Source organism: Corapipo altera, unplaced genomic scaffold, assembly GCF_003945725.1.
Source record: "Corapipo altera isolate COAL_440 unplaced genomic scaffold, ASM394572v1 77b, whole genome shotgun sequence".
NCBI classification, from domain to species: Eukaryota; Metazoa; Chordata; class Aves; order Passeriformes; family Pipridae; genus Corapipo; species Corapipo altera.
The window spans coordinates 4,376,535-4,391,029 of record NW_020884933.1 but is presented as its reverse complement, the minus strand read 5'-3'; the positions used below and the strand labels follow the sequence as shown (position 1 = coordinate 4,391,029).

The 14,495-nt window shown below is 57.2% G+C and overlaps 1 protein-coding gene across 5 annotated transcripts; it reads left to right on the top strand.

The window, feature by feature from the left end:
• Positions 1–235: 235 nt before the first annotated feature.
• TEAD3 (TEA domain transcription factor 3) lies at positions 236–13,732 on the top strand. 5 transcript variants are annotated; one of them, XM_027659590.1, is made up of 13 exons: positions 355–490; positions 3,453–3,517; positions 5,307–5,369; positions 5,501–5,563; positions 8,005–8,016; positions 8,365–8,502; positions 8,731–8,774; positions 8,881–8,942; positions 9,324–9,457; positions 9,570–9,743; positions 9,904–10,044; positions 10,239–10,391; positions 10,991–13,732. In XM_027659590.1, exons 1-13 carry the CDS (start codon positions 355–357, stop codon positions 11,102–11,104), a joined length of 1,299 nt encoding a protein of 432 aa, XP_027515391.1. In that variant the 3' UTR covers positions 11,105–13,732. The 5 variants fall into 5 exon arrangements, with proteins under 5 accessions (XP_027515395.1, XP_027515394.1, XP_027515391.1 ...); XM_027659594.1 differs by lacking the exon at positions 5,501–5,563 and having other exon boundaries at positions 236–490; positions 10,991–11,104; XM_027659593.1 differs by lacking the exon at positions 5,307–5,369 and having other exon boundaries at positions 237–490; positions 10,991–11,104.
• The last annotated feature ends 763 nt before the right edge of the window (positions 13,733–14,495 follow it).

The window sequence follows — 14,495 nt, the reverse complement described above, 5'->3', positions numbered from 1 at the left end:
AGACTTTATTTGGTGGATCCTGGGTGGTCACCTGTGTCTTGGATTTGGGGGAAATCATAGCTCTGCCCCCAAGGAAAGCCTGTTTGTCTGTGATGCCCCACATCTAGATGCTGCTCTGGGTGTGAGTGGGGACAGAGCAAGAACCAGAAACAGACCTGGGACCGCACTGTCACTGCAGCCTCACGCCCCCAGCAAGGGTCTCTGGTGTCTGACAGGTGTCCCCTGTGTCCCAGCAGGTTGTCGTGTGTCCGTGGGGGCTCAGGGTCGGAGCCCAGAGCAGCCAGCACCATAGCGTCCAACAGCTGGAACGCCAGCGGCAGCCCCAGGGAGGGGCGGGAAGATGGCCAGGATGGCATGGACAAGAGTCTGGACAATGATGCCGAGGGTGTGTGGAGTCCGGACATTGAGCAGAGTTTCCAGGAGGCGCTGGCGATCTACCCACCCTGTGGCCGGCGGAAAATCATCCTCTCGGACGAGGGCAAGATGTACGGTGAGTGACAGGGGTGAGATGGAGGCAGCAGGCAGGGCACTGAGCTTCTGGCCAGAATGGAGTGGCCAGGCCTGAAGCAAAACCTTCTGCCCCAAACCCACACTGGGGCACTGCCCTTGAGCACCCCCCCAGCACTGAAAGCAGCTTCTCCAGGTTCATCACAGAGCTGGACTGGGGAGGTGGCAGTGACCTGCGTCCCCTCCCTCTGCACTGGCTCTCCCTCCCACTCCCTCCTTCTCTCGGCCCTGCTGGACTGACTGGTTTGGTGAAGCTGTCAGGCAGGGAGGGGGTGAGGACAGGGAGCTGGTGCAGGACTGCAGGGCCAGAGGCAGCCCCAACCCTCCTGCTCCTGTGTGCCTCTGCATCACTTCCCAAACTCTCCCCAACTGGACCCGGTGGTGAGCACCCTGTGGCAAGGGTCACTCACCCACCCTGAGCCATCTGCAGCCTGCTCAGTTTTTGGTGACGCTGTTGGCAGGGTTGGTCAGCCCCACTGGGACAATGATTTTGGGGGTGTCTCAGCCTTGTTCCCGGTGTCTCCCAAAACACTTCTGTCTTGGTGACTCTGCAACTAGGAGAAAGAGGATAAGGATGGGCCATGTAGGCGGGAGATAACACTGACATGGGGCGCATGGTGCCACCAAAGAGCAGTGGAAGGTGCAATGGTGTCTCTATCCCTGCCATGGTAGGGACTGCTCCCTCTTCCCCTCTACCTCCCAGGGTGTCACCCCCAGGGCTGGTGACCTCAAAGTCAGCAACAGACTATTACCATCACCCCATGGTGACAACAGGACCAGGGCCAACATCTCTATCCCCAGCCTCCAAAATAAATCAGGATGCTGCTGTCGGGGCAATGGCTCACCCACTGCCAGTGGAGAGGGGCAAAGGGGATGCAGCTTTGTGAAGAGCACTATGCCATTGTCCCTGTCCCCATGCCAGCTCCCTGTGCTACCCTGCTTGCCAGGGCCCCCAACTCCCAGCACCAGGGCTGGTGAGTGGGGGGTGGGGGGGAGCACAGGGCTTCCCAAGCGGGTACATTTTTTGGATTTCTCCGGGAATAGCTGAAGTGCCGCCGGGAGCCTGGCCCTGTGCAGCACACCCCAACCGGTTTTTCCAGCCTTTCGGAGACATCTGGCAGCTGCTTAAAGAGGCAGCAGCCCCCTCCAGCCGCCTTTCATCTCCCCTCACCTTCTCCAGCACCTCCGCACTGGGATTCACAGGATCCCTGGCTGGCCATACCAAATTTACCAGGACCCCCAGGGTCACCGGAGGCACAAGCGATGCCAGCATGTGACATAAGGGTGTGCCAGTGCCACTGCTCTCCACCACCCCTCTTTTTGGGGGTCCAATGGGATGCCCACGGCCATGCCAGCCCCTACCCCACTGATGCGGGATTGGCAAAGCAGGTGGGAGCTGGGGGACCAGGACCCAGGACAGGCATACTGGGCCTTGCTACACTCTGCTGCCTGATGGGTTATTTTTAACCCAGCCTGTCCAACTGGTTTATGTGGTGGTGTCAGGGGAGAGGAATTTGAGGAATGTGGTAATTTGGAGGAGGACATGCCCTCTCAGAGGGAATGGCACGGTCCAGATGAATCACAAGGAAAGGGGACAGGGCACGTGGATACAGGGATGGCTGCAAGGGTGTAGCCTAGGGTGGCCTGGGCATGTTGTGAGGCAGGATGGGTGCAGGAGATGCTGCCCCTGGCTCCTGAGCACTAGGTGCTGGGCTGGCACTGCCCCACTGGGTCCATGATGGCACCTACATTTCTTTCCCATATTTTTTCCCCATATTTCTTTCCCACAAGCAGGGTATGGGAGGGACAGGGTGGGACTCAGGAGAAGGGCATGCAAAGGGAGATGCTATGGTGCTCAGTGAAGATGTAACCTCAAGCTGGGGCTCAGCATCAGAGTCCCTTCTGCTCTCACCCCTTGTCGTCACCTTGCTGTGGGCATCGCCTCACCTGGGCACCCTTGAGGACCTGGCCCTTGTTAGGTGCTGATGAGGCCAAGCACCGGCACAGGCTGGGAGGCTGGAGGGATGGGAGCTGTGCTCAGTGCTAGGGTGCCACACTGACTTGCAAGGGGTACCCCCCTTGCCATCCACCCACCAGCTCCTGCCTGGTGTGGGCACCCCAGGGTGCAACCATCCCTGCGTGGCACCTGGCCCTGTCTGTCCTCGTGTGTGTGTCCCCCCAGGAGGGCCCAGTTGCTGTGGGGCTGGGAGGGGGCCAGTTGGAGTGGAAGAGGAGAGGGGAGTATATTTTTTTTTAAGGGATTTTTTTATTCTTTTAAAGCTGAAACCCGCTCCAAGGGCATTTCGACAAGTTCCAACCGCGACCATCTGGTCCATTAAAATAAATCTGGCGTGCCTGGCCGCCCCCGTGCGCGGGGGGGCGAGGGGGGCGGCGGGGGCCGGGGGGGCCGGGACCGGGAGAAGAAAGCTCCCAGCTGCTCTGACGTTTGAACGTAGATTGGCCACAGCTGGCCCCTGAAATGTGGCACAAAAGCAACTTCTGCTTCGAATTAAACCAGGACGTTAGGAAATACTGGTGGAAAGGCCAGCACGACTTGCAAACGAGAAGCGGGGTGTTGGGGGAGCAGCTCGCGACCCCTGCGGGCAGGGCTGCGGGGAGTGGGTTCATCGGCTCCGAGGGGGCTCCAGCTGGGATGAGTTTTGGGGGAGTCTGTGGTTGGGGACACCGCTGTAGTCCCCGGTGACTGTCACCTCCCTCTAAGCCCCGGTGCGTGGGGCTGGCAGAGCCGGTGGGGTGGGGGCGCGGGGCGGGAGCGCTGCCCTGTCCTGTCCTGTCCTGCCCTGCCCTGTCCCGAGCCCCGACACTGTCACGGCAGCGCCACCTCCTGGCAGCGCCTCCCTCGCCGGGCCGGGGGTCCGCGGGCGCTGCGGGGGTGATGCCCCCGGCCCTCGTTTCCCGGGGCTGACTCCTGGCTGTGCCGGCAGGTCGTAACGAGCTGATCGCCCGGTACATCAAGCTGCGAACGGGAAAGACACGGACGAGGAAGCAGGTGAGGCATTGCTCTGCTGTTTCTCCTGGGGTGGGCTCAGGGTGGGATGGGAGGGGGTACCAGGTAAGCCCGAGGGGGAGCGGGTTTTCTGACTGCATCGCCCGCCCTCCGTGTCCCCTCCTGGAGCCACCGTTGCTGTCAGCGGGTCCCCCATCCTCTGTGAGAAGCTTTGCCTGTGAGCACAATCCCCCTCGGGTTTGCTCTTTCCCAGGATGCCCTGAAATAGGGCTTGTAGGAGCAGGCAGCACCCAGCCCCCTGCCTGGTTGAGGTCACCCCATGGGTGGCAGGAGCCCTCAAAATCTCTATCCAGGCAGTGTGTGTATCTGTGTGTGTCGGCATGAATCTGCTACTCCTCCTGGGTCTGGACTGTTCCTACCTCTGCCCCTTGCTATGCATTTTACCACTTCTGCCAGACACCACAGTGAAGGTACCCCTGGTCTGAGACCAAGGCATCCCCAGCTCAGCCAGGGATCCAGGGACTGGCTGTGCAGGGCTGTGGTGCTGGTCTTGGTGGGGCCAGAGGTACCGCAGAAGCCTTTCCCCGACGTTGCTGCCCTGCGCCGTTGGATGCTGGGGCAGACAGGGATGCTGATGGGACAGGGAGCACACAGTGGTCACACTCATCCCTGGAGCCCTCACTGCACCAAACCTGTCTGCTGAGGACCAGGCTGCTGCAGCCCTCAGTGGGACATCTGTTTGTCACATGTCCAGTGGCTCTTCCTTCCCCTCCATGGTGGCCCCTAGCCAGGATTCAAACCACCCGTCCTGGCAGAACCAGTGGCCTTGGATGCTGGGGATCATCTCCCACCACAGGGAGATGGATGGGTTTGGGACACTTAGGCTGGGACTGCCATGAGTCCCAGCAAGAGAGGAATGCTGGTCCCAAGACACTGGAGGTGACATTGCTCCAGGACTTACGCTGGAGGGAGAGGGACCACAGTCTGGCCACTGTCCTTCTGTTTAGACCAGTGCCAAGCAGTGCTATTTTCTGGCTTAAAGACATAGGTGAGCCCCCTCTCCATGGGGGAAGAATGCAATGCTCTGGAGGGACTCAGGAAAAACACAGGGGAGAGCTGACATGGCATTGATCTCTCTGTGCGCTCGTGTCCTGGACAGCCCTGTGTCTCTTCTTGGGCAGACTGGCACTGGTGTGAGAAGGTTCTTCCTAAAATCAGCCCCAAAGCCTGGTGGGTTGCCAGATGCCCCCCTGCCTGTGGCTCAGGCCCCCCAGCCATGCTGCACCTTTCCTGCCTGGACATCAGCCCCTTTTCTTTGCCTCCTCCTACAGGGACCTAGACACGAAAAACCACTTTCTCATCTTTCCCACCTGCAAAATCAGCAGGAGCCCTGGGGCAATGAGCCAGTCCCTCCTGGATTAATTTAGGACTGGCAGTCCCACTGCAGCCCCTGCCAAGTAACCCAGGGGCACCCCAAACCTGTGAGGCTGTATCCTCAGGTTATTGTGCTTGCAGGGGCTGGCAGGGTCTGTCTATCTCCAAGAGATGGTAAATATTGACCCACTCAACTGCAGCAGCTTTACTCCAAGGAGCTTCACCCCAGCCAGGGGGGCACAAACAAGCATCAACCAGTGCAGCACCAGGGTCCCCCTCATTTTTCCTTCCTCCAGCTCGCGGCAGGTGCACGACCCTCAGCATCATCCAGAAGCAGCAAAAAGTGCTCCCCTATTTCTCCAAGCTCCCTTCCCTGGGGACAGCATCCCACCCTGCAGGGGGAACATATCTTCACGTTCTCTGTGTTTTCCTTTCCGAACGGCGTGGCGGGCGCTAGGTGTCCAGCCACATACAGGTTCTAGCTCGGAAGAAGGTGCGGGAGTACCAGGTTGGCATCAAGGTACGTTGACGCCCTTGCCCAGGTGTCTGCGGCGGTGTCTCTGTGAGCATGGGCAGCCCCTCTCCTTCTTCCTCCTTTCCTCTGGTTGACGGCTCTGCTGTTCCCCCTCTCCTTCTGCTCTCTCTCTGCAGGTCTCTAGCCACTTGCAGGTTCTTGCCCGACGGAAATCTCGTGAGATTCAGTCCAAGCTGAAGGTACGCGTTCCCCGCATCGCTGGCCCCGCCTGCTGACGACTAACACCCTCGGCTCTGCGGTGTGCCGCTTGCTTCCCTGTATTGCCTTTCTTTTTTGGTGTTTTATTTTTCTTCCCTCTCACTTGGCTTCTAGGACCGGATGGTCTTTACAGGTGTCATTGTGGGATGCCCGGAGAGAAATGCAAGGAGGGGCAACAGAGCCCTTCCCTTTCCTTCAGGAGGGTGAATTTGGGTGCCAAATCCCCTCTTTTCACCTGGGCAAGAACTCTGCCATGGGGAAACGTGGGTTTAAACCCTCCTCCAGTGATGTATGAGGGCTGCCCCCTCTTTTGGGCCATCAGGGGTTCTCCCAGGAGGGGAAGATCTCCCCAGAGCAGCCAGTGAAGCAAAGTAAGGTTTAAGCAAGGTATGCAAAGGCCTGCTCCCCTCCCCAACTGAGACCTGACCCTACTCAGGACAGCTGCTGGTGGGATGTGGGCAGAAGCAGGGGGGTCAGGGGGCTCCCTGCAGGCTGCCAACCTGGTGGCTTGTGAGACACCAGGATGCGAGTGTGGCCTTGGGGCACCTCAGGGATGTGCATGGCAGCAGGTCCAGATGGGGCCATGCTGCTGGGAAGGAGACTCAGCAGTGTCGAGGCAGTCCATGGTTCCAGGAGCCAAGGGAGCCAAGTGAGGAAAAACTGGATCATCCTCTCTCTCTTTGGTTGGCTTTTCTTTCCTTCCTTCTCTTCTTCTTTCCTCCTAACTGGAGCCCAACTAATCCTTCCATAACCGTTCCCACCGAGCTTTGTGGTGGCAGTGGGGAGGGTGATGATGGGGGGGTGTAGACAGGCCTGGGGGCATCACTGAAAGACCGAGCCCTGTTCAGGTTGGACACACACGGTGCAAGGTGGGGGGCAGAGCAGTCCCCACTGCACGACTGCCCGCTGGGGACAGCCGGCTCCTGGGATGTGCCTGACTTAATCCCTGCACTGTCACACCAAGGAGCATCTCCTTGGGCATCTCCAGGGGTGACCTACTGCCTTGCTGGGTGTGTGGGAGCCCAGAAAACCTTTCAGCCCACTGACCTTGAGGTCCCAAAAGCATCACCAGCCCCCCCTGTCCTGGGTGCTCTATCCATCTCCAGCATTGAGGCTGGCAGCAGGGGCCACAGAGTTGAGAGCGAGGGCCACCATTAGAGCTGGAGCTGGCAGTTTTGTCCTCAAAGCTTTAGCGAGCTCCAGCTCATGCTGCCTGGAAGCTTGCCAAGCTGTGCCCTCCAGAGCCCTTCAGCAAGGACCCCAGTGCCCCATGACTGAGGTGGCAGGAGGGCTCCCACAGCCCAGGAGGGTTTGATCTGCTGGGAGAAGCCAGGAGATGGCACCCGAAACTATTTGGGGAGGCTCCTCTGCACTTGTATGTCTTAAACCCAGCTCCCGAGAAGGGCAGTCAGGGAGGCGAGGGGGGCAGCAGGGTCAGCAGCAGCAGAAGCCTTTACAACAAAATGACATAGAATGAATAGCTTTCCTTGCTGCACAGCACAGTGCAGGGCAAAGGGGGAGTTGGAGGCAGCAGTGACTCCTGGGGTCCAGGGTTGGAGGCTCGTGTCCATGGCTGTGCTCTCTATCCCCAGGCATGCTCCCTGTGGGATTTGGCAGGGAACAGCCAGGACAGAGATCCCCCTGAGCAATACTCCAGGGATACAAAACATCCTTTCCCAAGATCGGTGCAGGCAGCCCTCTGCCCTCACGCAGCACTGTGGGATGGAAATTCCCTTCCATGAGCAGTGTCTGTATTTTTGAGCTGTGTATGTTCATGCTCCCGGCGTGTGGCTGCATGCCTGTGCTCCCACCCTACCCCAGGTGAAAATAAATGAAGCATTGATCCCTGGGGAAGGTTCAGAAGGAAAACAGAGGGTGTGCACTGGGACCAGCATGCACATGTCCTGTGAATGCAAGTGGAGGAGCAGCCTTGCCCCAGGCAATACCTGGGAGCCCTTGAGTCCTGTGCTCCTGCCAGCGGTGCTGTGACCTCCAGAGCAAAAGGGAAAAGGAAAAATGATTGGTCTCCTATATAAATGCACACATGGCAGGTACCCTTTGCCAGTCAGAGCAGGAGCTGGCAGCTCTTTCTCTCTGTGCCCTGGCAAGCATTGAGGGCCCCTGAAGAGGTTGTAGAGGTTATTAAAGAGCCAAGAAAGGCACAGGCCTGGCTCACCTCAGTGACCCCATAAAATACTGGGGGACTTTGGCATCCCGTTCCTGGTGGGATTAAGCCCAGGCACAAATGGCCACCATGTGCAATCCCCTGGTGACCAACCAGGTCGAGAGGTTCACTCCCCAAATCTGTGTGATGCCGTGCTGAGCTGGGAGTGGGGATACCTGACTGATGGGGAGGTACACAAAGTACCCATAGGCTCCCACAACGCTCTAACCTTTTTTTTTTCCTTTCTTTTGTGGACAGGCCATGAACTTGGTAAGTTGAGTTTGAGTCTGAAATGCCTTTTGTTCCCCACTGCCTTTTGCCCTCTTCCATGGAGGGGCTAACCCCAAGGGAGGGGGGCGACAGGGGTTGGGAGTGGGATGGGGATTCACATCTTCCAGAGCTGTCAGCTTTTGCCCAGGGAACATTTTCAAGCTACAAATGTTAATTAAGATGGGTACATTTGAGAGGGATGGGGGGGGATCCCTCTGCCCTCACCCCTCGGCCAGGCTGCAGGGTTGGCTCCTAGCTTTGCAAAACCTGACAGGCACAGTTGGATTGAGGGAGCTCAGTCTGCCCCTGTAACCCCCACTACCCTCCTGTCTTCCCTTTTGCCTCCAGGACCAGGTCTCGAAGGATAAAGCTCTGCAGAGCATGGCTTCCATGTCCTCTGCGCAGATCGTGTCAGCCAGCGTCCTGCAGAACAAGCTCAGCCCCCCACCTCCTCTTCCTCAGGCCGTCTTCTCTGCTGCCCCGAGGGTGAGCACAACCCCATGTTCCCCTGTACAGGGACCCCCTGGGGCAGGGGGGGCATGGATCCCTGTGCATGAGCCACACAGGACAGGGGGATGATCAACAGCCATCCTCAGCCATGGTGGCACTGCAGGGGGAGAAATGGGGGCTCCCTGCTGTTTGCAGCAGGTGAGAGGAATTTGGCCAGGTCAGAAAGTCGTAAGCTGCTGACTTGTCCCTGTGCTACTTCCCCAGTTTTGGAGTGGGCCTATCCCAGGACAGCCTGGACCCTCTCAGGAGTAAGTATGAAACCCTTCCACTATCTGGCACCAGGCAGGACCCTACCTTGGCAAGGGAGTGGGGTATCCCGGGCTTGGTAACCTGATGATGCTCTTTACTTTCCAGCATTAAACCGTTTGCACAACCAGCTTACCCCATCCAGCCACCCATGCCTCCATCACTAGCCAGTAAGTCAAGTCCTTGCCCCCTTGCAGGGAACCCCACGCCCCTGCCAGGTCATATTTGTCCCCTGTCCCCTCCCACCCACGGAGCTACCCACCTGAGGCTACTCCCCAGCCCTGATGGGGGAAAAGCCTGAGTTTAAACCTGGCAAAAAGTCCTGCAGTGAGCAGGACCCTGCTGCTCCTGGCTGGGTCCCCTCCAGTCCCTTTCCACTCGGGAGTAGGACTGGCACATCCTGTGTTTTAGCCACTCTGTGGGAAAACCCCCATACTGGGAGATAAGGGAGAGTGGGGAATGCAGTGAGGAGAGCAGCACCATGGCGTTGCAGGGGGACTCACCCCAGTTCACAGCTGCCCCCCATGCCCATGTCATTCCCCCTGCCCCAGGTTACGAGCCCTTGGCTCCGCTCCCACCAGCTGCATCAGCCGTGCCTGTCTGGCAGGACCGCACCATCGCCTCCGCCAAGCTCCGGCTTCTGGAGTACTCCGCCTTCATGGAGGTGCCGCGGGATGCTGAAACGGTAACAGTCCCCTCCGTATCCCCACCAGCTGTGGGAGATGGCACACACACCTGTGCTTGGTGGCGTCTTGCTTTCACCTGACCTCTCATTCTAATGTCCCTGGTCCCTACAGTACAGCAAACACCTCTTTGTGCACATTGGCCAGACGAACCCCTCATACAGCGACCCACTGCTGGAGGCCGTGGACATCCGCCAGATCTATGACAAGTTTCCTGAGAAGAAAGGTGGCCTTAAGGAACTCTATGAGCGTGGGCCCCAGAACTCCTTTTTTCTCGTCAAATTTTGGGTATGATGCTGGAAGGATTAGGATGGGAAGGGTCGTCCTTGAGCCATGGGCTCATTGCAGGTTGGGCCCCCTGCCAGCATGAAAGCTCGTGTCTCCTGTCCCCATCGAGAGCTGGGTGTGGTGGTGCCTAACGGGACCCTCTCTCCCCTCATCTCTCCAGGCTGATCTGAACAGCACGATCCAGGACGGGCCGGGGACCTTCTACGGTGTCAGCAGCCAGTACAGCAGTGCAGAGAACATGACCATCACAGTATCCACCAAGGTGTGCTCTTTTGGGAAGCAGGTCGTGGAAAAAGTGGAGGTGAGTTCCATGGCCTGCTGCATCGGGAAGGGGTAGGAATTGGTCCACGGTGGGTCCTGGGATGGACAAAGCCCCAGAGCTGGGTGTAGGACATGTGGCTTCATACCTGTCCATGGGCGGGTGTCCCAGCTGGCCACCACTTGCCCATGCCTACATCCCATGCGACAGCTGCTCACCCTGTCTGTCCTCTGCAGACAGAGTATGCACGTCTGGAGAACGGACGGTTCATCTACCGCATCCACCGGTCTCCCATGTGCGAGTACATGATCAACTTCATCCACAAACTCAAGCACCTCCCAGAGAAGTACATGATGAACAGTGTCCTGGAGAATTTCACCATCCTGCAGGTACCTCCACTCCTTTTCCAGGGAATGTTTCCCACCGGCAGTGTGGAGCCCGCACTTGCATTGGCCCTGCCGGCCCTGGGCATGCGCTCCAGCAGCTCAGATACTCCTGGCTGTGCCTGAGCCCACACAGCCCCTGAATTCCAGGGGGCAGATCTTGATGGTGCAAACAAAGTGGCTATGCCTGAGCCTGGACGAGTCTCCCAGATAATGGGAAGCAAATTTTTCATGGTGCAGTTAAATAGGCTGTGCCTGAGCCTGTTTGCCTTCCCCAAATAAAGGGTAGCAATTTTTTATGGTGGAAATGCAGTGGCTATGCCTGAGCCCATGCAACACTCCCCCAAACAACAGGTAGCAAATTTTTGGTGGTGCAATTCAGGCTGTTCCTCAGCCTGTCCCCTCCCCCCCCCCCCCAAATTGGACAGTAAATATTGACGGTGCAATTAAATTGACTCTGCCAGTGCCTGTGCAACCCTACAAATAATGGGTAACAAATTTTTCATGATGCAAAGTGGCTGTGCCCATGCGCATGAGCCCGTGCAACCCCCTGAATAACTGCATCTGCCCACAGCACTCCCCTAACACGCTCTGCTCTGCTACAGGTTGTTACGAACAGGGATACCCAGGAAACCTTGCTCTGCATTGCCTTTGTTTTCGAGGTCTCCACCAGTGAGCACGGCGCCCAGCACCATGTGTACAAGTTGGTCAAGGACTAGGGGCACTCGGGGACAGGCAGGGGCACAAAGGGCGTGCAGGGGAGGGAGGGGGCCACGCAGAGTAGCCGCCCGTGCCTGTTGCCTTGTGAGAAGTCATTTGAAGAGAGGAGGAGGAGGAAGAACAACAATAGCCAAAAAAGACTGACTTGTGATTGCAGATGTTTTCTACTTAGGAACAGTTTTTGTTTTTTTTTTTTAATAAATGAAAAAAAAACCAAAAAAACAAAGAATGGGAAAAGAAACATAGGGAGAAAGGAAACCCACATCCGGTGCTGGATGAGGAGAGACCGGTCCTCGGTGTTGCTGATAAAGGCCAGGATCCCACCGTGCTGTCACCAGCGGGATGTCGGAGCAGAGAACAACCCTTTCTTTCACCCCCACCCTCACTCAGAAGTGGTCCTGGTCCTGAGTGGAGAGGAGTGAACACAGATGGGCTGGAGGAGGGGCATTGCACCAGGTCTGGTCCAAAACTGATTGGCATGGCAGCAGCAGTGTCATTGGCACAGCTTGGCAGAGCCCAGGTGGCAGTGGGGACCTGGGGACAGATGTGCAAGGCAGGAGCAGGGCAGAGCAGAGTGGAGGAGGGGGACATTGCTGCCTCCCTGGGGCTGGCAGCCGGGAGGATTCTCTGTGTGCAGCTGGGGCACTGGGAACCAGTGCCAGTGAAGGCATGAGGGCATCAACAATGCAAACCATGTTTTTTTATGGCTCTTTCTTTTTTTCTTTTCCTTTTTTTTTTGTTAAAATTCTTTTTTAAAACTTTTTAAAAGGACACCGTGCTCGTAATCGAGATGATGACCCTCTGCAGTGCCTGGGCCTTTGCCCCGTGCCATGCTGGTGACCAGCAGAGGGGAGAGCAGAGTTTACTGGGTTGGAGGCAACAGCGGAACTACCAGGCACGGGGAGTGGCTTGTGTAGGGAAGGCTCAGGATGTTTTCATCTCTGGCTGGTTTTTGTGGGGGATCCCCTGAGCTCTGTGTGGGCTTTCAAGGATAGCGCTTGGGGGTGGCCCAGGCTCAATGTCCCTGCTGTGGTCACTTGCTGAGGAGTCATGAGTAGAGAGCAGTGAGGTTAGATTTGCCTGACTTACTTTGCATATATACATTTTCTTTGTTTCGGTTCTTTTTTCTTCACATTTTTTGCCTTTTTTCTGTGTTGACTGTTCTGGATTGCTCTGTCCACTTGCCTGCATCCTGTGGGAAGTGGCCTGAGAAGTGGCTCGTGCAGGGAAAAGCATATTGAGCAACACAGGCTGTCAGTGGGCAGAGTTTAGGACAGAGAGGACGGAGACAGAGAGGGGACAGAGAACAGGAAGGATGCCAGGATAAGGGACTGGGTCTGCTTGGAGGTAATTTTGTGGCTGCAGCCCAAAGTAAGCCAATGCAGCATGCCCAGTGCTGAGGCTGCGACTGCAAGGACAGAGGCTGGGAAGAGCATCCCCAAGGTGCAGGAGGGGCACAGAGAGACAAAGTGGCATGGAGCAAGGTGGCAGGAGGCTGGCAGGGGGACAGGGAGCCCGAGGTGGCCAGGTCTGGATGGGTTTCTCGTGTTGGCAGGGGAGTGAAGGTGGTAGGAAATGCAGAGACCAGTGCTGCAGGGGAGGCAGGAGTGGTTTGAGGGGGGCTAAAGCCCAGGATGGGGAGATGGGGCAGGTTTAGGCTCAATGCTGCCAGGTGCAAAGGAGCAGGAACAGCCTCAGAGCCCAGGAAAGTGCCTTGGCTGCCACTCTGATGCCTTGTGTCTGGTGAGGCATGGAGACTTCGACCTCCTGCTGCTGGGAGAAGACACCCATCCCTGTGGGACAGGGCAGAGCCATCCTGGCCCCACACCCAGTTGAGGGCTCTTTGGTGGGACTGGACTTAGGCAGCTGCAGTGAACAGGGCAAGATGGAGCAGGGTGGAAAGAGAGAGGGAAAAATCCAAGGCAAGGCACTGGCATCCTACCCCAGTGCTGTGCCAGGGCTGCCTGGCTGAGTTCTCATATGTAGCATGTTTGTTTGTTGTTGTGTTGTTTTTTTTTTTTCTTCTTCCGTTTCACTCACTGATCTGAAACTCTGGGAATGAAAACTCAAAACTCCCCCACCATAAAACACAGGTGTGCCCCACTCCCAGCCCCAACTAGGGACAAAGCTCTTCATTAACTGGACTGGTTTGTGCCTCCACCCTCCCTCCATCCCTGCATCCCTCCATCCAGCCTGCACTGAGCCCCAGGGCGTGCACCCACACCCCAGGCACACGCTGACTGGTGCCCCCAGCAGCCCTGGCCGGGGTTTAGCCAGGATCCCAGAGACACTTTCTCAACTCCCCTGCCCCCGGCCCCTCTGTTCTCCTCCAGTGTATTTATGAATTTCACATGAAGTACTGTTTTATTTTTTTAAAGACTTTGTAAAGCTTACCAGGGTTACAATCACCATTTTTAGAGCTGTGTCAGTCCACAATGTTAAAAATCCAATTTTTTATGTATTATATTTTTTGTGTATTTTTTTTAATCCAGCTGTGATGGGTTGTATCATATATTTGTTGTGTTTACTGTATCTGTCCAACTTCAAAGAGAGGAGACTGTAGAGCTCCGAAAAAACTACAGTCTGCTAAATAAATATTAAAATTATTTGTTCATGGGTTGGCTCAAGTGCTTCTGAAGTTCATATTTTATTTCTTGGGGTTTTCTTCAACAACTAGGACTATGAAAGCTGCTCTGTCCCATGAAACCCCATGGCTGGGTAACGGGACCCCCTCTCCCGGCACCAGGATGCCACATCCAGCTGTATTTTGCTCTGATTTGAATCACTGGTGCAGGGTTTGCTTGTGAAAGGTCGACCAACCCCATGGAAGACGCTTCCCCGCAATTCCCGGCAGCATCGCTGGGTTCAGGGACACGTTTTATGGGGTCGCATTCTCGCCCACGCCAGCAGCAGGTGGCAGAAGGCTGGTCTGTCCCACCAGTCAGCACCACCCCTCGAAGCCCTGCTCGTAGTGCCTCGGCTGTTCGGTACACACACCCGGTTCCAAACACAGGGGACAGAGAGGACGTATTTTAACACCAGCTGCTTTCCCCCGTTCTGCGAGATACGCGTACCCCAGTGCTCCTCGTGCACCCCCAGCGCCCCCCGTTACACCCACCGGCCCATTCACCGACCCCGGCCCCAGACCCGGCCCAATCCCATTCACCGACCCCGGCTCCAGACCCGGCCCAGTCCCATTCATCCGCTCCGGCTCCAGACCCGGCCCAGTCCCATTCATCCGCTCCGGCCCCAGACCCGGCCCAATCCCATTCATCCGCTCCGGCCCCGGCCCTTCCCCTTCCGCTCCGCTCCGTTGCCTGCCGGGACGCGTAGTCCGTGTAGTCCCCGCAGCCCCGCGCCGCTGCCGGCCCGCTCCAGGTCCGCTCTCGG

Excerpts from the sequence above, each read along its gene's own strand:
- TEAD3 (XM_027659590.1), top strand. The coding sequence starts at position 355 with ATGGACAAGAGTCTGGACAATGATGCCGAGGGTGTGTGGAGTCCGGAC. Across the intron at positions 8,503-8,730 it reads TCTTCTCTGCTGCCCCGAGG|TTTTGGAGTGGGCCTATCCC; the intron begins GTGAGCACAACC and ends CTACTTCCCCAG. Across the intron at positions 9,458-9,569 it reads TGCCGCGGGATGCTGAAACG|TACAGCAAACACCTCTTTGT; the intron begins GTAACAGTCCCC and ends TGGTCCCTACAG.